Source organism: Cynocephalus volans, chromosome 8 (genome assembly GCF_027409185.1).
Source record: "Cynocephalus volans isolate mCynVol1 chromosome 8, mCynVol1.pri, whole genome shotgun sequence".
NCBI classification, from domain to species: domain Eukaryota; kingdom Metazoa; phylum Chordata; class Mammalia; order Dermoptera; family Cynocephalidae; genus Cynocephalus; species Cynocephalus volans.
The window spans coordinates 32,621,281-32,643,537 of NC_084467.1; the positions used below are offsets into that span (position 1 = coordinate 32,621,281).

At 40.0% G+C, this 22,257-nt stretch overlaps 1 protein-coding gene across 2 annotated transcripts; it reads left to right on the forward strand.

The window, feature by feature from the left end:
* The first annotated feature begins 1,658 nt into the window (after positions 1-1,658).
* Positions 1,659-11,557, forward strand: ZFP69B (ZFP69 zinc finger protein B). 2 transcript variants are annotated; one of them, XM_063104792.1, is made up of 6 exons: positions 1,659-1,744; positions 2,189-2,649; positions 4,917-5,002; positions 6,488-6,614; positions 6,870-6,968; positions 10,295-11,557. In XM_063104792.1, the coding sequence occupies exons 2-6, from the start codon at positions 2,523-2,525 to the stop codon at positions 11,461-11,463; spliced, it is 1,608 nt and encodes a 535-aa protein (XP_062960862.1). In that variant the 5' UTR covers positions 1,659-1,744; positions 2,189-2,522; the 3' UTR covers positions 11,464-11,557. The 2 variants fall into 2 exon arrangements, with proteins under 2 accessions (XP_062960862.1, XP_062960863.1); XM_063104793.1 differs by having other exon boundaries at positions 6,873-6,968.
* Positions 11,558-22,257: the final 10,700 nt, after the last annotated feature.

The following is a 22,257-nucleotide window of genomic DNA, read 5'->3' on the forward strand; positions in this document are numbered from 1 at the left end:
AGGAAAAGTGACATATTGAGAATGTTCTATTCCAATTCATAAATATGGCATATGTCACTATTCTCTCCATTTATACCAACAACTTTTGTAGTTTTATTTATAATTTCCTGCATAATTCTTGTTTATTCTAAGCTATGTTATATTGTTCCAACATTGTATTATGAAAATATTTAAACATACAGAAAAGTTTAAAGAATTTTACAGTGAGCATCCATATACCACTACCTAAATTCTACCATTAACATTCCACTATTTCTTATGCTGTTTTTTTTGTTGAGTAGCAGATAGGAACACAGACTGCCTGGATTCCCCACTTGCAAGCTGTATGATGTTGGGCAATTTATTTGAAGTCTCAAAACCTCAGTTTTCTTATCTGTAAAGTGTGAATAATAGTAGTACTTACCCAAGGGGTTGTTATGATAACTAAATCAGTTGAAATACGTAATGCAGTTAGAGCAAAGCTTTATACTCTGTAAATACTATATACTAGTGTATTAGTTGGCTTGGGTTGCTATAACAAAATACAATCGACTGGGTAGCTTAAACACCAGAAATTTTTTCACAGTTCTGGAGGCTTGATGTCCCAGATTAATGCCCAGCAGGGTTAGTTTCTGGCAAGAGCTCTCTTCCTGGTTTGCAAACAGAAGTCTTCTCCCTAAGTCTGCAGGTGACCTTTCCTGCAGTGCTCAGAGGGGAAAGGGAGAGAAAGAGTGTTCTCTGTTATCTCATCTTATAGGGAGACTAATCCTAACAGATCTGGGCCCACCCTTATGACCTTTTGTAACCTTAATTACTTTCATAAAGGCTCTGTCTCCAAACACAGTCATGTTGGGGGTTAGGGCTTCAAGATAAATTTTGGGGGAACACGAACATTCAGTTCATAACAGCTAACAACTATTAGAGTTTTATTATATTTTGTAAATTGTTATTTTTGTAAGGTATTGATGAAAAAATGTATGTGAAATGATGTCCTCCTATTCTGTTGAGGGGAGAAAACCCAGCAAATAAAATAGCATTACAATATAATCACTTTTGTAGAAAATACCTAAAAATGCATGGAAAAACATAAATGGTGTGTGTGTGCAGGAAAGGCTGTGCACCAAATGTTAACAACGGTTATCTCTGCTTGGTGAGATCATAGGTAATAATTATTTTCTTGTTTTGGTGTATGTTCTGGCGTTTCAGAAATATAAGGAAAGCAATGTGAGAACTTTTACTGAATACCAGAACAGAAAGCTACCTGACCGTAGTTTTCTTTTAATAAAACACCGGAATCCATTCATTTTCGGTCTTTTTCCACGTACATACTGTTCAGTGAAAGTGGTATGGATCCTTTTATAGCAGTGTTGTTTCGACAAGGAAGCGATGCGGGTGGCTCCCTTTTGTCAAGGGATTCAGACGTCCACTCACATCACGGCCGCAGAGAGATGGTTCTCTTCTGTAGCCTCTGGTGCGCTAGAACACTGGCTCCGCCTCCTCCAGCAGGAGCTGGTCCGCCTCACACCGCATTGGGATCCACGGTGCGCCCACGTGCAGGGGCGGGCGGCCGGGCCAGCAGCCCACGGGGCGCGCGCGAGTGGGGGGAGGCTCCCGCGGGGCACGCCGGGAGCGACGCTCGAGGCCGCCGCGCAGGCGCGCTGGGCTCGGGGCCGCCCTCCGCGGCGCTCGCTACGTGGGAGCCGCTGCTGGCTGCACCGGGACCGGCAGGCCGCAGCGGGCGTGCGGGGGCATGCGGTCCTGGCAGGTGAGAGAGTGAGCCGGGGCTGGCCCGGGGTTGGGGAGGAGGATGAGCCGGGAAGCGCGAGCTCCGCCCCGCGCCGCCCGCGGTAGCCCAGTTGTGCGTGGTGCGCCCCGCGGCTCCGGGATCGGGATCAGACAATAGCTGCGAGGGCAGGGCCGGGCGGGCGCAGCCGGAGAGCAAGCTTTAGCCTCGCCGGTGAGGGAGGGGCTGGGATTCCAAATCCCGGAGTGGAGTGCTTTAGACGTAATTTCTGCCTAAGACAAAGAGTCGGGTGTGCTCGTCTCTTTGTACTTCGTGACACCTGCACGGTGTTTTGGGCCGTGTGAGCTGTGTATAGTCACCGTCTCCAGGTATCTTTTGTAAAAAAACTTTACAATGATTTGTGCAAGTGCTGGAATTCTGACCGTGTGACAAAGCCTTCTAGATCCTTTGCTGTTTTCTGCCCAGCCTGCAGGAGACTGTTGAGGTGACTGCGCAGAATAAACACCTGGTGCCTCCAGCTGCCGGCTGAGGAGACAGATGGAGCTCAGGATGGGAGATGTGTCTTGAGAGCCGTTGACAACAGTCCAGGCCCCAGATTTTACCACTGTATGTTCCCGAGTTCCCAGGAATGAGGACACTGAGGAGCAGGAGTCGGTGATTAGAGGAGACCGGGACGACTAGGAAGCCTCCCCTCAGAGGTTGCAGCAGTTTCCTCATCAGAAGTGGAGAAGCCCCGTCTGGACTCTCTGTCGAGTGGGCTGAGACAGCGAGTCCCTCAGAAAGGAGTTCGAGAATCGTCATGCCGCGACAGCTCCCGATCACCGTGCCCACTGAAGCCAGCACCTGGGTGAAATCGCACCATCCAGGGCAGGCCAAGAAAGGGGCGCCCCTGTGGGAGGATGTGACTAAAATGTTTGAAGGAGAAGGTGAGAATAGACAGACGGGTGGGAGGGAGGAAAAGCAGGCTCCTCAAGTGTGAGAAGGAATTTAGACACTTGAGTGGAAGCATCTCTTGTGGAAACAGTTGAGTGAAAGGTCTCTGGAGTTCTTGATTATGTTTCCTGGTCTGGGGTTTTCCTGGTGGTCACTTCAGCATAAAACCAATATTTTAGTGTCACGGCTGTGTATGTTGTTTTCGTCTTCCCCATGGGCGCATGGGGCAGGAAGGACTTGCCTGACTTTCTTTATTTTAACGGTGAGGAAATGTAAATAAAATGGAAAACTGTCCAGGGTCACACAGGTACTTGGAGGCTAGGTCAGAAGTAGAAGGCAGCAGGGGAAGTACCAGGTAAACCTGAAATATCTTGGGCAGGAAAGCAGGGAAGAGCTTAAAGACTAACAGACGTGTCAAAAGGATGCCAGCGTCAGATTCAAGGCTCCCACTGGACAGATTTGGGACGTGTAAGTGTCCAAATTGTAACACCTTGAATAGGTAAAATTCCACATGTTCACAAAGACCCTTGAAAATAAAGAATGGAGGGGATCTTATTTGCAAACATTGGACGTGATTATTACACTGATTGCTTATTTTGAAAATTTCTTATTATGGGAATGAATGATGCATTTACCTTGCTTTTGAGTTGGTGAGGAAAAGCTCTTTACAGAAAATACTTGCCAATAATAAATGTAGAAGGAATGATAGAATATTTTACTATAAATGAAATAATTGAAAGGTTAATGGGAACAGTTATTCCCATGGTGTCAAAGTATTGCCCCCAAAGATTACTTGCTAAATGCCAAGGAAAGAACATACTTTTCCACTGGTGGTCTAGTGGTCACTGTCTTAACCAAATATCCCAATAATGGAATAACCAGACATTTCATACTTTCTGGATAATGTAATATAAGGCACATGGTATCAACCATTAGGTATCCTACCAAAAATGTTTAAAGGCCTAGCATCTAGAATACAGAAAATATAGATGATGGAGAAATAAGGTAAACCCCCACCATGAGAATACAGACTGTTCCAGTTTCTTAAAAAGCCAATGTCATTAAAAAATGGGAAGTACCATTCTAGAATAAAATATATTAAAGATAACTTCCACTTTGTGTGAATCTTAACTCCTGGTTGGGCAAAATATCCAGAATAAAAGACAGTTTGGGAGTAGTTGATGAAATCTGAACGTGAACTGAGTATTTAGATGATACTATGGAATTATTCTTAATTTTCTTAGATGTGATAAATGTCATTGTGGTTATGTAGAAGACCCTTATTTGAAGTATTTACAGATGAGTATCATAATGTCTGCAACTTTGAAATGGTTCAGAAAAATATATTGGTGAAGCAAATATAGCAAATGTTAACGATTATTAAATCTGAGTGTTGAATGTGTGGATGTTCAATATTCATGATACAAAGTTGGAATAAAATACAAGGACAGTAATTTATGTGACTTAATCCCTAGTTCACATTTTTAATACCTCAAACTCAGGCAGTATTTCTTGAATTCTAGCAACCTGACAGGGTGTTACGCTTAGCACTTTAGCAGACGGAAAAAAAAAACAAGATACAGTTTCTACGAATATGCTCATACTAATACTCAATTGAGGGAGATAATTATACACATAAATATAATAGCAGACAGCCTGAGGTGGATACGAGCATATATATAAAAGTCAAGCTTTTGGAGAGCACAGGGGGGAAGATTTCTTCTCATTAAAGGTGTTTGAGAAAACCTCACTTGAACTGGACCTGAAGAATATCTGTTTTTCACCAAGTAGGATTTGGGGGAAGAGTACTGAGGTGGGTGCTATCCAGGTATGCTCAAAGAATAGCGAGTAGGATTGTGTAGGTAGGTGTGTCTAGTGGATGAAGGATAGTGTTTAGAGGGAGATAATACTTGGAGAAGAAGCTTTGGACTGGTTGTGGAGGATCTTGAGATCCATGGTGAAGTGTTTGGATTTTTCTTTCTTGTTAGTAGGGAACCTTTGAGGATTTTTGAACAAAGGATTGGCCTGATCTGTGTTTTTGGACCAGCACTGACCATTGGGAAATATTAATGTCCAAAGCAACATGCTGTAGCTCCTTCTCATTGAGGAGGCTTTAGGCAGCTGTTGAGTTGCTCTATCTGTCCGTCTTTGTGAATGTACCGAGGGAGGAGCCACATTCAGTGGGTCTGTGGGCAGTTTTTCTGTTTGGGGAATTTTCTATTTGGGAGATACAAACCTCATGGCTCCTTTCCTTCCCCAGCTCTGCCATCTCAGGATGCTGATGTGACCCAGGGAGAAGGTTTAGAGGATGAAGTAACCTCTGGGCATCCAACAGCAGAATCACAGGTGAGTTAGAGTTTCTTGTCACTTTTCTTCACATTGTTTCTCAGATGTTAAGAGCCCTGGACTTTCATTTTCTTTGGCTTCACTTCCTAGAGTGGTTTTTTGTAGCCTGTTCTTCCTTAGGAAACTAGGCCACATCAATTAATTTCACCAGTAATTTCCCCTCCTTTTGCTGGCGCGCGCACGCGCGTATGCGTGCATGTGTTTGTGTGTGAATGTAATGTAGTCCTTGAGAGAGAGACAATGCAATGTACTCCTTGCCTTTAAAACTCACAGATGATATCTGGGAGAAAGATAAACATTGTAAGACATTTCAAGCAACATTTTAAAATCAACAGAATCAGGTTCTGATATTCTTGGAGATGTATACATTTCATTCATGACCTTTAAGAGAGAATTTTGGTCAAGTCTTGGAGCAAAACTATAGGTGAAAAGTGCAATGAGTAAAGAAGATACTGGCAGGTCGTGAAGGGCACAAACTAAAGAGGCTGAGCAGAAAAGTAGGGAAAACTTCTAAGAGCAGTTTAACAGTGTGCTGTATATCATAAATGAGCTAATCAGAAAACAGATGGCACTGGCAGTGTCAAAGCTCTGCACTACCAAACCCCAGAGGCATAGGGAAACTCAAGAGAATTATGGAGTAGTCGGAGAAATAGAAGGAGATATTAGAGAACAGAAGAGTTTTAAAGTGGAGTAATCATGGCTTCCAAAAATCACAGGGTACAGGGTTTAACCCTATGTCTTTAACATCACTCACGTTCAGTTTTCTCATTGATTAAATATGGATGTTAACACCAGCCTAATAGGCTTGAAATGCATTCCAGAATTATTATAATACCTAAAAAGCATTAAAATTGTCTTGATATTTAAGGAATTTGTTATCTTAGCCTTCCGGAAAGCTGCTGAATTCTCTTTGGGAGTATTTTTTTTTTAATAACTATCAAATAAATGATTATTTAATTCATATAGATCATACTTAACAGGTTCTTGTACTTCACAACACAGAGTATCTGTCCCAGTCAAAAGGTCTACCTTACCAGGTAGAATTCATGCTCCATTGTGCTGTTTTCATATACTTTTCCTATTGACAGAATGACCCAGCTAAGGGTATTTTACCCATGCTAAAATGTTCTCATTTTAATCAGTTCTTTCAGCTCAACAAAAGTCCCTGTCTTCTCTTGTGGCCTTAGCCCCTTTTGAACTCTCCCCTTTCCCAAATGCTCCTGAACTTTATTTTCCTTAATCTAAATTACTGTACACCATTCTGTGACCTTCTTTAATATTTCATGAGTTTTTTCCCTTCAGCCAAATTGTGTTGCAAAGGCAACTTACATGCTCTATGTGTTCGTTTATAACCTCCAGCAGAGAATCAACTAACAATTAGCAAGAGGATATCTAGGAAAACTTGACTAGAATCTCTTAGCATCTATACAAGGTCAGAACAAATTCCCGAACTCTGGCTTAAAAGGAACATATTTGATGTTCTAGGAACTGTTAACCTTCAAGGACATATCTGTGGACTTCACCCAGGAGGAGTGGGGGCAGCTGGCCCCTGCTCATCAGAATCTGTACCGGGAGGTGATGCTGGAGAACTATGGGAACCTGGTCTCAGTGGGTAAGGATGGGTTCCTTTGTAAACAGAACCTTCCTGTTGAAAGAAAATCTTTATTTCTTAAAAAAAAAAATAAAGGCTTTGGTTTCAGTATTAGAGGTTTCTAATTCCTTCTGAACACTAAGTCAGAATTGTTGTGGTCTTTTCTGCCCTGGTCTTTCTGCTGTATCCTTCAGAAGGCTTGAATACCAAAGGACTATTTTAAAATTCTTGGGATGGCTCTTTGACCCCAGCACATAGTCTTTTCTTCCCCATAAGCAGGATATCAGCTTTCCAAACCTGGTGTGATTTCCCAGTTGGAGAAAGGAGAAGAACCATGGCTGATAGAGAGAGAGATTTCAGGAGATCCAAGTTCAGGTAAGAGCAAGGCAGATGGGGATTTTGTGATACTGGCCAGAGAATTCCCCTCAAAAGCCTTCTCCAGGCCATGGAGAAGGCTAAAGCCATCTGTATGTACACACGAAAAAGCTGATTCTTCCATCTGTCATCCCCTTCCTGCACTCACATCTGATTAGTCTCTCTGGAGTAAGAGGAAAAGAGATGCTTTTTTCATCAGGGTTAACCTTCATCATTTCTTTTGGCCTGACTTTCAGGATTTTCCCTTTTTTCTCCAGTATTCTAAACCTTGCCCCTATCATAATTTCTTTCCCGTTTACATTTAGATGCATTTAGGTCTTTCCTCATTAAACACAGTCCACTTACTCGATTTTCATATCATTTTATCATTGGTTTCACTTTCAATGATTTAATTTTTAATTTTTTTCTAAATCTTATTCTGTGATCACAGCTTCAATTCTGACTATCTTTTTAACCTGTGTAATTTAACTTTTTGTGCCAGATAATTTATGGCTCTTTGAGAAATCATCACAGAATTACTTCTTAACAGATCAATGGCTTTTAACAGTCTTCTTCAACGTCTAAGAACAGTAATAATGACAGGTATGTACCAAGCTGGCCTCCCTGTGAGTCCTGCATTAGCCCCATAGTACAAATGAGGAAAAGGGGACTAGTTAAGAAATGTATATAGGGCAATTAGCTACTACTTGGTGGTGTCAGTATTTTAATTCTAATCATTCTGACTTCACAGTTTGTGTTCTTATATAGCACTGTTCATGGCAGCATTAGATTATACAGACCTCGTCATCTTGATAGCCTTTCTTTCACCAGCTAGTTTAATAATTTTTGTCTCCTCTCTCTCTCTTACTGATTTCAGGGCTTCTTATCAATGTCTTTTTTAATGCAGATACATAATTTCTGCCTTAGTTAGGATAGACTAAACTACTGTAAAAAATAGACTCCAAAATTTTGCAACAAATTTTGAGCCATACATGATCTCACATAGAATATGAATTTATTTCTTGCTCATATACTGGTCAGGAGGAATTGTTTAGGTCAGTTGACAATTCTTCACCTGGCAATTCAGGCACTAAATTTCCTTCCATGTTGTGGCTTCACCTCCTCTTAGAGCCTCCTCATTATCTGCATTTAACTAGCATAGAATAAGAGCACAGAGAAGCTCATTTGGAAAGTTTTTATATGGGCAGCCTAGAGTGATTCACATTGCTTTCACTCACATTCACATAACAGGTGAGATCTTTGTGAATTTGCTCAATCTAATTCAAGGGAGAGTGGGAAATATAATCTAGTTGTATGTTGGGAAGAACAGATTTCAGTGAACAGGTAGTAGCCTCTTGCCACAATCCCTGAGGAGTCTCTGTCTTTTACACTGCTATTCTATTTCTGTACAAACTCCCACAAATGCACTGTAATGGTTTCAACTATCCCTTCTATGCCTGTATTCTCCATATTTTCATCTTTATCTTATACATCCATATGAACTCTATTCCCATGTATCCCTGGCATTTATGACATCTCTGTGTAGAAGCACTATCGTCACTTCAAACCCAGTACATCCCAAAACAGAAACCATCTTCTGTCGTAAACAAGTTTCTCATCCTAACATCCCCCTGTTATTTCAGTCTCTAGAAATCATGGTATCAGCAAGAATGTTTCATGTTTTCTACTCTCTTTGTTTTTTCCTCATTCCCTATAGTTTCTTCCTTGGTATTACCTATTAGACCCACTTCTGTTCTTCATCTGTGATGATGCAATGCTAAGCCAAGTTCCCATCATTTTATGCCTGAATTCCTAAAATTACTAGTTGCATTTGTTGATGTCTTATTTTCTTTTTCTGAATCATCTTGAATGTTACTGCCAGATTTGAACACTTAAAATATCACATTTATCTTGTTCTTAAACTAAAAGAAAAAGTTAAGTGACTCCCTATTCCCTCTAATGTAATCTAAACATCTCTGCTTGCTTTTTAAGCTCATTCCAAAATTTATCCAGCTGTTACTGAGCACGTTTTATGTGCAGTTACTAAAGTGAGGTTAGAAATCCTAGGGAATAAGATTTTGCTGTGAACAAGAAATACTGGTGCTTTAGAATTGCAGGGTCCAAAATGGATGGGTAGAAATAGAAAGAGTAATATCAGGGAAACTCTCCCACCCAAAAATGATGTGCCAGGTATACTATGGATGGAATATATAGTACCCATTCTTAAAGAATTTACAGAAGAGTTAATATTTTGTCACATGTTAATAAACCATTTTCCACCTCTTATGTAAACAAAAATTATGACGATTGACTAAATCCAGTGAGTATGCAGGAAAAAGGCACCCGCATTCACTGAGGGCACACACATCCACAGCTCAACAGTTCTTCTTTAGTAAATCCAATGAAATACTGACAGGAGTGTACAAGAATTTATGTATAATGATGTAGATTATGGTATGATTCGTAATAGTGAAAAACTGGAGACAAATATCGTTTATAGGGAAGAGTCAAATTATGATATGTTCATACAATGGAAAGCAATGCAGTTGTTAGAAAGAATGAGGTAGGCTGACTGGCTAGCTCATTTGGTTAGAGCACAGCCTTATAACACTAAGGTCATGGGTTTGCATTCCTGTACCAGCCAGCTGCAAAGAGAAGGAATGAGATAAATCTAAATGTGCCAATATAGGAGGCCCATAAAATATAGTTGAGTTAACAAAACTAGAAAGATGCAGACCTATAAGTATACCATGATCCCTTTTTTTACAAATATATATTTAAGACCATATATACCCAAATGCATACCTTCACGTATACATTTTATTGGGAAATGTCTGAATGGATACGTTCCAAAATCCTCAGAGACTGGAAGGAATCTCATCCCAGATCAGGAGAGTCTATCCCTTTTTAGTCAATGCGTCGCTATATTATTTAATGTTTTATTTTAATGTTCAAAAATTAAGAGATAAATCCTTTTTTAAAATACTGTTTTTCTTAAACAGAGAAAATTTTGTCACAGAAATATGAGCTTGAGATGATATGGTATTAGGATCCCATCTTCCTTAATCTTATCTTTTGGTATTTGCCTTTATTCTCTTCTTAGTCCATTTCTTCTTGTAATTCACATGGATGAGCTCCTCCCAATTTTTTAGTCATCTCACATACTTTTAACATCTTTTTCCTCTGACCACTTCTTCACTTATTTTCATGTCAACTCTCTAGGTGGCAATTTGAAGACAGTCCAAGCCTCCTGTACATAGTACATATATAATTAATTTATTTTCCCTCCCATTCTCATTGTGGCAATTTACTTTTTTAAAGTAAATTTATTTCTGGATTTATTTCAGCCTTAGAGAGTAAAATAGAAACCAAAGAGTCAAATTTAAAGAATGACTTTTCATGGGAAGAATTACAGCATGGCCTGATGCTAGAAAGGTCCAAAAGAGGAAACAACTTGTATTCCACATTGGGAAGAGTCTCCAAATGTGATAAATTAGAAAGGCACCAGGAAAACCAAGGAATGGGTATGGAGCAAATTCCCTTGATCTGCAAGAAAATGCTCACTCCAGAGAGATGCCAAGAATCTAACAGATTTGAGAAGAGAATTAGTGTGAGCTCAAAAGTTATGCCAGGACCAGTAGGTCTTCCAAGAAAAAGAGACCGTAAATATGACACATCTGGAAAGGGAGGCAGATACAACTTAGATTTGATTAATCATTCAAGGAGTTACACAAAAATGAAAACCTTTGAATGTAATATTTGTGAAAAAATCTTCAAACAGCTCATTCACCTTACTGAACACATGAGAATTCATACTGGAGAGAAACCTTTCAGATGTAAGGAATGTGGAAAAGCCTTTAGTCAAAGTTCATCCCTTATTCGACATCAGAGAATCCATACTGGTGAGAAACCCTATGAATGTAAGGAATGTGGGAAAACCTTCAGACATCCTTCATCCCTTACTCAACATGTTAGAATTCATACTGGGGAGAAGCCCTATGAATGTGGGGTATGTGAGAAAGCCTTCAGCCAGCGCATTGGATTGATCCAGCATCTGAGAACTCATGTTAGAGAAAGACCTTTTATGTGCAAAGACTGTGGAAAAGCATTTTTCCAGATTAGACACCTTAGACAACATGAGATTATTCATTCTGGTGTGAAACCCTATATTTGTAATGTATGCAGTAAAACCTTCAGCCATAGCACATACCTAACTCAACACCAGAGAACTCATACTGGAGAAAGACCATATAAATGTAAGGAATGTGGGAAAGCCTTTAGCCAGAGAATACATCTTTCTATCCATCAGAGAGTCCATACTGGAGTGAAACCTTATGAATGCAGTCATTGCGGGAAAGCCTTTAGGCATGATTCATCCTTTGCTAAACATCAGAGAATTCATACTAGAGAAAAACCTTATGATTGTAATGAATGTGGAAAAGCCTTCAGCTGTAGTTCATCACTTATTAGACACTGCAAAACACATTTAAGAAATACCTTTAGCAATGATATGTGAAATATATTCAACATCAAAGAATCTATATTAGAGTAAAAGCCTCTAAATCAGTGGTTACCTGGCTTTTGGGATTTCAGAAACCAATAATTTTCTTAATGATTTGAGACAATGTTGCCAACTGTTTAGCCATATTAAAAAACAGCCACCTATTAACATTTTTCTCAGAAAAGAAATGCATTTTAATATTTAAAAATGTATGAAGGATATAATCATGAAGAACAGCCATTTAAATTGAATTACATTTATGAAAATCCCCCAAATTTGTCTTTGCTTTTCTCATTTTACTATGGGCCAGTGAAAATTTCATGGCAGTCAGTGATCTGTGGATTGGCTTTTGGGAATCACTGCTTTAAATATCCCTTTAGTGAATCAGTAAAATATGGTACAACCATTTACTACATTGCTTTATATGGCTAGAAAAGATATGAAAGTACTCCAAAAAGTTCATGAAAAAATAGAATGAAAAGATAATGTGAATCTTTTTGAAGACCTCTTGTAAAAGTAAAAATGTTGGTTGGCTCATTTCTAGAGGAAATGATGTTAAAAGGAGTTTTCTAGAATTAATAGATAACCTACTATATATGTGATATTTAATTATATTTTATGGTTTTCTATAGAACAAGAATTAGCAAAGTTTTTCTGTAAAGGCCAGATAGTTAGTATGTTAGGTGTTGTGGGCCATGTGGTCTCTGCCACACTATTCCACTCTGCCATTTTAGTACAAAAGCAGCCAGAGACAATACATAAACTGGGGTAGGGTATCTGAACCTTGGCACTGTTTGTATTTTGGGCTGGATAACACTTTGCTATAGACAGCTGTCTTGTACATTGTAGGATATTTAGCAGCATCCTTGGCCCCTGCCTACAAGATGCCAGTATTAGTAGCTACCCACTCCCCCAACTGTGAAAACCAAAATGTCTCCAGATATTGCTGGGTTTCTATTGGAGGGTAAAATTGTCCCTCTTTGAGAACCACTGATATAAATGAATGCGTGTTATAGTGTTCTAATAAACTTCATTTGAAAAGCAGGTGTTGGGTTGCATTTGGCCCAAAGGCTATAGATTTCTACCCTGGCTATCTAGTATGTAAAATGATTAGTAACAGAAACAGACAATCATTTAATGTCAGATTATTATATTTGTGTATGTGCCATAAATTTTATTGTTAGCAACCCTTTTAGTATTTGCAGTTTTGTTTTTTTGTTTTTTTCTTTAATCAAAATTTTAATGCTGTCTTGGGAGCCTAGGAATTATCTTTAGAGATATGTATGCAGACTTCAGTCCATAGTGTTTTGTTGTTCAAATATTGTACAAAGTACAAATACTTTGGGATTTCTCTCTAAAAGATGAGCTCTCTTTTAAAACATAGCCACAATGCCATTATTATACCTTTAAAAATTGATCATAATTCTTTAAAACATATTGACCCCTTTTTCACTGTAGATATGCTGAGATTGGTGGCTGCCATTTCAGTTTTTTTTAACTTTCCCTTTGCCAAACATACAGTATAGGATTTGAAAGGGTCTTTCTGTTGAGTGGGAGGGTCTTTAAGATACCTCCCAGAATAACACATCAAGGGACCCACCAAAGAGAACCAGGGAAAGGTGACTGCAAGGAAGTTTAACTTCTTATGTGAGGTAAAACAAACAGTTCAATTGCTTGAGCATCGTAAGTGTGAACTACCCAAAGTAAAGCTGTAAATGCAGAGTATATGCCAATATGTCTAGATTTTTTTCTGTTATGCCACATTAAAAAACAAAACAAAACAAATCTGGTTTCTTAATGTTTTTTACATTTGTTCTACCATGTTTCTTTTCCTTCTTTTTTTTTTTTTTTTTGTGGCTGTCTGGTTTGGGAATCTGAATCTGTGAACTTCGTATTATAAAGTTGCACTCTAAATAATTGTGCTAACTGGCTAGCCCATCTATCATGTTTCTGTGGTCTTAGATTTCCCAAGAATTTGGGTTTCTTTGATTGCTTCTTTCAGTGAAAGGCATGTTTATCACTTTATCTACAGTCCCTGCCTCAGTGATCTCATACAGTCTTATGACTTAAGATACCATCCCTCTAACTGCAGCCAAATTCACATCTCTGGATCAGACCTCTTTCCTGAGCTCCAGCCTTATTCCTGCCTTTGGGCCATTGCACCAGTTGTTCAAGATATTCTACACCAATACCTTCTCATCTTTGCTCAAATGTTGCCGTCTCACTGAAGCTTATACTGACCATACTATCTAACATGGTGTGTCCTTCACCTCCCAACTCCAGCACTCCCGTACCCCTTTGACCTGTCCTACTCTTTCATATTTATTAAGCTTATTGTTTATTGTTATTTCTACCTACTAGAATGTAAGCTCCCTTAGGGCAGGGGTCTTTGTTCAAGGATGTATCACACGTGCCTGTAACAGTGCCTGGCACACAGTAGGGACTCAGTAAATATTTGTTCAATTGTTTTGGTTTGAACTGAATTGGACTATATACATAATGACAATAGAAAAATGCAATCCCTATGTTTTCCTACCTAGATTTTATAGATGAGGAAATTTTACATATATATTTTATTTCCTTTTTGTTTTCTTTGCAAGTGGACCAAAATTTATAGGCCTCAGTAACTGATAGTCATCACTGACGTACTTTAAGATAGATACTTAAAGATAGAAGGGCTTTTTTTTTTTCAGTTAATTTGCTAAAGATACAGTTAAATATGGCTAATTAACAACATGAACTTAGAGAGTAATTAGGGGAGGATAAATGACAATGGGGAAAAATACAGCAGCAGACAGATGTCAAACTTTTGATAGTGAGACAACAGAAGAGTGGTGTGGTAAGTATATTTTGGTTTTTGTCGACAGTTCCTAGCTTGTTCTAACCTGCCTTTTTGTCGGCGCTGGCCATAAAGAAATTCTGTGACCTGCCTTATCTGATTGTAGGTCATAAGAACAGCACTGCAGAAGGGGTCTTGCCCCATACCCAGGAGGAAGGAATGCTACACAGGTCAAGAAGAACCAGAACAGACAGGCCTTGCTGGGCTTCCCCACACAGAGTATTAGTATTAGATCATGCCCTTTTTGTCCAATCACATTTCTACATGGTCCATACTTCAATCATGCCTATATAATGAATCCTCCATAAAAACCTGAGGACTGGGTTTGGAGAGCTTCTGGATAGCTGAACACGTGGAGGTTCCTGGAGGGAGGGGTGCCCCTTCCCCCCTGCCTTGCTCTATGTATCACTTCATTTGTATCCTTTGTAATCACCTATATAATAAATGGGTAAACGTAAGTGTTTCCCTGAGTTCTGTGAGCTGCTCAGGAAATCTATTGAGGGGGTTGTGGGGACCCTGGTTTATAGCTGGTCAGTCAAAAGTTTCAGAGGCCTGGGCTTGTGACTGGCATCCGTAGGGGGCAGTCTTCCGGACTGAGCCTTCAACATGTGGGATCTGATGCTACCTCCCGGTAGATAATGTCAAAATAGATATGAATTAGAGGATACCCAGCTAGTGTCTGCTGAAGAATTGCTTGCTTGCTTGCTTGCTTGCTTGCTTGCTTGCTTGCTTGCTTGCTTGCTTGCTTCCTGGTAGGGAGAAACCCCCACACATCTGGTCACAGAAATCAGTCTTCTGTGTTGATTGTGCTGTGAGAGCAGAGGAAAAACTTGTTTTTCGTCCTCTCAAGTGGTGAATGATCAGCAGAGCCTACCATGAAGTATTCAGCAAAAAGGAGGTCCCTGGGAAGGCTGAGTCCTTGGAGACACTAAGCTTCATGGAAGCCAGAGGAGCTGAAAATGGTGATTTGCTGGAATTCTTTAGCTAGATCCCTAAGTCCCCTCACCTACCCCATACAGCAGGCTGCTATGCACACATTCCTCCCTCCATTTCGTTACTCTTTCCTCATCCCAGAGGAGACTAGAAGTTTATTCTCTGCAGAAGGACCAGAGTTACTCTGGAATCAGGGACACCAGGCACAGTAGAAACGAGGGGTAAGAAATAGGGCTGAAATGGGGGCTAATAAAAGGCTGTATACTTAACTGCATATTGAACCTAGCACCCTTCCCTCGTGAAAGCCAGGTTTTCACCCCTTCACCAGTCTTCCTCCCAACTCCAGCAGGAGGATGAAGGACTCTTCTCTGGAGAAATTGGATGGCCCCCAAGAACAGGTACTGACATTTGTGGATACCTTAGTGAAAAAAATCAAGGCCAATGATCCAAACACCCTGTACATAAAGTCCAGGCTTTCAATCTCCATGAAGAGAAAACGAAGGGTAGGATATATATGCATATACATAAGATAATTTTTCAGAATTGAAGAACATGAATCTTCATATTAAAAGGGTCTTCTGTGAGCCCAGCACAGTAAATACCAATAGCTAACATTTATAATGTACTTACAATGTGCCAGATACTGTTCTAAGTATTTTATATGTATTAATTCATTTAATTCTCAAAACAATCCTCTGAAGTGGGTACTACCATTATTCCCACCTTACAGAAAGCACTCTAGTGTCTCTTCTTATAAGGGCAGCAATCCCATCTTGAGGGCCCAACCCTCAAAACCTCATCTAACACTGATTACCTCCCAAAGGACCCATCTCCATATACCATCACATTGGGGATTAGGTCTTCAACATAAGGATTTGGGGGGACACAAACATTCAGTCTATAGCAGTTAATAAACTTTTAGAATAATAAAGGTAAATAGAGGAAACTAACCTGCCCTCTGCCCACCCCCATCATTGTGTGAGCACAAAGAGGACATGAGAGCACAGCAAGATGTTGGTATCTACAAGCCAAGAGAAGAAGCTTCAAAATGAAACCTTGCTAGCACCTTGATCTTGGACTTCCCAGCCTCCAGAACAATGTGAAATAAATACCTCAGTCTATGGTATTTTGTTATGGCAGCCTGCAGTGGATTACATTGTGTCCCCCAAAGCCTATATGTAAAAAACTTAACCCCCGCTGTGACAGTGTTAAGAGAGTGGGGAATCTTATTATGGTAATTGAAAGGTGATGCCTTGAAGAGGTGATTAGATTGTGAGAACCATTCCCTAGTAAATGGAATAACAAGTTGATGGTTTAATGGTGGTTGAGGGCGTGGTTCCGAGGGCTTTAAAAGGAGAGTGCACAAGGAGCTCACTCTCTGCTCTGCCATTCTGCCATGTGAGACCCTTGCATCACTGTCACCACCAACAAGGCCTTCACCAGATGTGTTGCCAGGACTTTGTACTTCCCAGCCTTCAAAACTGTAAGCAATAAATTTCATTTTCTTATAAATTACCCAGTTCCAGTTATTTTTATTACAAGCAACAGAAATGGACTAATACACAGCCCGAGAAGAATAATACAATATCATGCCTATTTAAAATTCTGGACAAACTTTGGAATTCCACATTACTTCCCCCGACCCTCATTGGATTTGTGTTCTCTCTCTCTTCCTCTCTGCCTTTTTCTGTTCCTCTCTCTCCCTATCTTATTTTAATTTTCTAAAAATATTAAAGATGCAATATGAGGGTACGTTAAAAAGTTCATGGAAAAATTCATATTGTTTAATTTTATTTTTCCATGAACTTTTTGAAGTACCTTCATACTTATTTGTGGGTGGGATATGTGGGTAGGATATATGGGTGGTATATATACACAATGGAATACTATTCAGCTATTAAAAAAAATGATATCCTATCATTTGCAGCAACATGTATAGAACTGGAAACCATGTTAAATGAAGACAGGTACAGAAAGACAAATACTGCATGATATCACTCATATGTGAAACCTAAAAAAAAAAGTGGTTATCACAGAAATAGAGAGTAGAATAATGGTTTCCAGAGGCCAGGAGGGGAGGGGGATGGAGGAAGAGAAGTGGTGGACTAACTAGTACAAAACTATTCTATCTACCCTAAGTGAATCATTGTATATTATATGCATGTATTGAAACAACCCAGTGTACTTCACAAGTATGTATGCGTAAATGTTAAATTAAAACTATGCTCAGATCTTAAGCATTCATAGCAGAGTGGTAAAGAGCTTGAGCTCAGGAGTCATAAAAAAACTATTCATATTCTAGCTTAATCACTCCATAGCTTTGTGATGTTAGTTAAATTATTTAACTTTTCTTATTTTTCATCCATAAAGACACGTTTAAAAGTCACTACACAACAGGTTTGTTATGCCAGGAATACATAACCACTAAAAAATTAAAATTACTAACTTGCATGTTGTGGTTTTTTACTTGTTAAAAGTGTAAATTCCTATTTATAAAAGCACAGAGATATATAAGGAAAACAAGCATGACAGTGTTGTCAGGCACCCTCCCGCAAGAATGCTCTTACGCGCCACTCGTGCAGAAAAGGGCAGTTTATTCACTCCAGCTGGCCAGCGACCATCTCTCAAGGAGCAGCCAAGGGAGAATGGCCCCAGGCCTTGGTCTTGTGGGGTTTTTAAAGGCAAAAACCACAACCCGTTGGCACATGGGTTTGTCCAGGTACACAAAGCAAGCTAGGTAGCTGGGTTACAGAAGCCAAGAATGAGACAGAGCAATCAAGCATACAAATTTTCATTGTGTATGGTTCCTGTTCCCATGTAATAGTTCACTGTGTATGGCTCCTGTTTCTATGCAACAGTTTTTGTTTCTATGAGAAGGTCAATGGTTTCTCACGCAGAAGTGGGGGTAGTCTGCAGGTCAGACGGAGGAAAAATGGAGTTACTTAGGTTAAGCAAGCAATTCTACAGAAACAGATAGCATACATTATGAGGATGTAGGGAGCTCTATTTCAACAGAACCCAGGTATTACCAGTGTTAATGGTGGTTACCAAGAGCTTGTGGGGAAGAAGTCTGGGGAGTTTAGTGGATACAGAGTCTCAGATTTGCAAGATGAAAAAGTTCTAGAGATCAGTTTCACAACAATGTGAATACACTTAACACTGCTGAATTGTACACTTAGAAATAATTGACGTTATGTGTTTATTACCACAGTAAAAAAATTTTTTTTGATGTATTTCTTTCCAGCAGGCACATCTGGGGTTGGCCACAAGATACCTGGTCTGTTTACCCAGTCGGTTGCACACCAGTCTATACTTTTAGAATTATAGTGTGTTTACAGAAAGTTGGGCTAGTCCAGCCCAATTTGAGGGTATTATTGGGCCAATGGTCATATGTATGGTTTCTTTGTTCCCAGCTGAAAGGGCCAGTATGTCTTAAATGCCCAATGGTGGGAGTTAATCAAATAAATTGGTCCCAAATTTGGAGATACCCATCAGGGGTATACCTATGATTGTTGGGGCATCAGTTTCTTGCAAAGGAATATCCACCAAGGTAGGCCTAGAAGTGCTGGAAAGAGGAAGAAGCCCACATATCGAGCAAGAATCTACCTGAAACCTGCAACATAGTGCCGGGCCCATTGTAAAAACAAGTTGGAATTATTTGCTTGGCACAGCAACAGTATATGTAAGAGTAGCAATAGTAAACAGTTATTAATACCCATGGTGTTAATTACTTTCTTTTTAAAATAGAAGTTGACATTTTCCAATGGCTCACAAGTCCACGGATTAGGTTTAGGTTCTTTTTTTAGTGGTGTCTTTTTCACCCATGTGTGGTAGATCCAAGGCTTAACACTGGCAAGCTTTAGGAAAATATGGGTGGTTTTTAAGACGTCAGGAGGAGCCATCCACTTCTTAGTCAGTTGGTGGTCTGGGCCCTGGTCTCACCACATCTTTAGCAACATTCTGTCTCCTGGGTTGAGGGGTGCAGAGGTTCATCTGCTGGAAAAACTGACCTGCAAAAAGCAAACTGATGTAGATTGGTTAGAGTTTGACACAACTCTTGTATATAAGCTTTCAAGTGCAGTCATGTTCTTTGTCTGGAGGGGGTGTCTCTAACATGAACTAAATTTAAAAATATACAATTTCAAAAAGACTCAACTTGAGTCCACTTCTAAGAGTTACCCTAATATGTATCAAAGCAACAGGTAATGCTTTATCCCATTTTAGGTGAGTTACCTGACAAATTTTAGTCAAAGTCTTTTTTAAAGTATGATTCATTTTTTCATTTTTTTCCTGTGGATTGAGGTCTTCATTATGAGAATAGTTTCCATTTGATTTGTAGAGCTTCACTCACCTTCCATTTTATTGTAGAAATAAATGCAGATCCATTGTTGCTTTGCATTGTGCTGGGTAAGCCAAATCTGGGAATTATTTCTTTTAATGAAAACCTGGCTTTATCTGTGGCCTTTTCAGCTTGGGTAGGGTAGGTTTCTACCCATCAAAAGTGTCCACGAACACCAACAGAAATTTTAAATTCCCCATAGTTTTGGGCATTTGGATGAAGTCTATTTGTCAGTCCTCAAAGGGGCATAACACTTTGTATTGTACTCTCCTCCTAGGTAGTAGCCTTTCAGGCTTGGGATTATTTCTAGCACATAGGTGGCATCCTTGAGTGATTCTTTGTATAGTCTTCTGAGGATGGGGTCCTCTTAAGTAAGGTCTGACTAAGACTGACAAAGCATCACGGTCGTAATGTGTCTCTTCATGTGGGTATTTTGTAACCAAATATAATAGGGGCTTCAGGGAATAAAATCATCCAATAGGCATTCCTCTTCCATAAAGAGTTTAAGATTTTATTTGTTTTTTGTTTTATGTTTTTTAAAGATTTTTATTGAATCATAATTTATTATATGTATTTTGGGGGTTCAATGTTGACATATGTTATCAAATCAATATTACTAGTATATATATTGTTACAAATTGTACTTATACTTTATGCCCCTTGTCCAATCTCTCCCTATCCCCTTCTCCCTCCCCACTCCCACGTCTGATAACCCTAGATTTCTTCTCTCCCTTTGAAAGAGTAATGGTTACTTGGTTAATTTGTTACCTAGACGATCTGTTCAATGCTGAGAGGTGTGTTCAGGTCCCCCAATATTATCATAGAGTAGATGCTTCTTCTGTCACTTTGGAGTGGGCTTTGTGGAGAGAGACATCCTCTTCTTTTCACTGGTCTCTGCTGGTGACTCTCCTTATGTCAATGCACTCCAGTGGCTGGTGGACCATCACGTGGTGGTTGTGACGTCTAACCACTTTCACAGCAGCTGTAGTTACTATGGTGGCTGTGGTGGGCCACTCACATGGAGGTGATGTTTTTGGCATGCTCCTTGGCACTGGCGGTGTGCCTGGTTGTTGGGGTGTCTGGTCCTGGCTCTATGCCTCAGGACCCTGGGTGGGCCCCAAGGCACTGGTAGTGTGCCTGGTTGTGGGCAGGGGGATCTGGTCCCTGGCTCCAAGCCTCAGGTCTCTGGATGGGCCCTGACAAGATTGTACTTGTAAAACCCCATTCCTGAGCATGTTCCTCATCTCACTCTGGGTAATGAGGCTTAAAGTCAGATAAGTCCACATGAGGTATCGAAGCCCCTAGTAGCTGTATCGCCCTAGCTGCCTGCTTTGTTGCTCTGTTGACTCCTCATTTTCCCTTAGTTATTTAGGAATCATCTCTCTAATGGCCTGGGCAGTCCAATATGGTAACCTCAACTGGCAGCAGAACTGCTTTTAACAATGTCAAGATTTTTGCTGGATGTTTTGTGTGCCTCTTGTTGGAAGTTAATGACCCTCTTTCCTTCCAAATGTCCCCATGGGCATGCACTACCATGAATACATATCTACAGTTGACATAAATGTTTACTCTTTTCCCTTTTGAGAGCTCAATGGTTCTTGTAAGGGCAATCAATTCAGCTTTTTCTGTAGAGGTACGAACGGGAAAAGTGTGGACTTCTGTTACCTCTTTCACGGCAACCATAGCATACCCAGCTCATTGTTATGTATTTTCCATGAAACTGCTACCATCCATGTAAAGTTCCCAATCTGGGGCTGACAACTGATTCATCTGAAATACAAGGAATCATTCGTATATGATTGAATGATATAAACAACTATATGCCAACAATGGTCAATCAGATCTGGCATGCTGGAATAAACTGCATCCAATATTTCCAGGCAATCAGGTTCAAGATTAGAACCATCTTCTATATCTAGGAGCAGAATGGCTGGGTTTAGAGCCATGGTATTTTTTAAGTCACATTGGGATTGTCTAACAAGATTGCCTGATATTTTCAATCATTTGGTTCCCCACTGTCAGTTGCACCCAGGGCTCCTGTGGGGAAATAACTATCTGGGTATTGTCTTAATGGAAGTTGCCCTACCCCATAAAGGGGAACACCTGGGCTGAAATGGGTTCCCTGTTGAGTCTTACAGGGAGAAACCAGTCCATTGCCTGAGTCACACTGGAGTGGAGCAGTAGCCCCAGCAGGTTCCAAGTCATCTGGTAAGTTTTGGGAAGGAGGTGGTGAAGGCAAACCTGCCATGGGAATAAGCCCTGGGGCTTGTGCAGCGTTCTGATTACCCTGTAGGTTTGGAGGGTTTAATGTTGCTAGCCAGTTGTACTCCTCACCCTCCTTTTCTTCTGGACAACAGCTATCTGGCTATCTGGGAGAGGCTAAATAGCTCCTTCTTTTTCCTTTTCTTGGGCCATAAGCCTCCCTGTGAGGAGTCTTTATTATGTAACAACATTAAACCTTCTTCAGAACAATCCAAACCTAAAGTTAGCAGATGGAAAGAAATCATTAAGATCAGAGCAGAACTTAATGAAATTGAAACCCAAAAAACAATACAAAAGATCAATGAATCAAAAAGTTGGTTTTTTGAAAAGATAAATAAAATTGACAAACCATTAGCATGGCTAACAAAAAAAAGAAGAGAAAAGATTCAAATAACAAAAATTAGAAATGAAAAAGGCGATGTTACAACTGATTCAT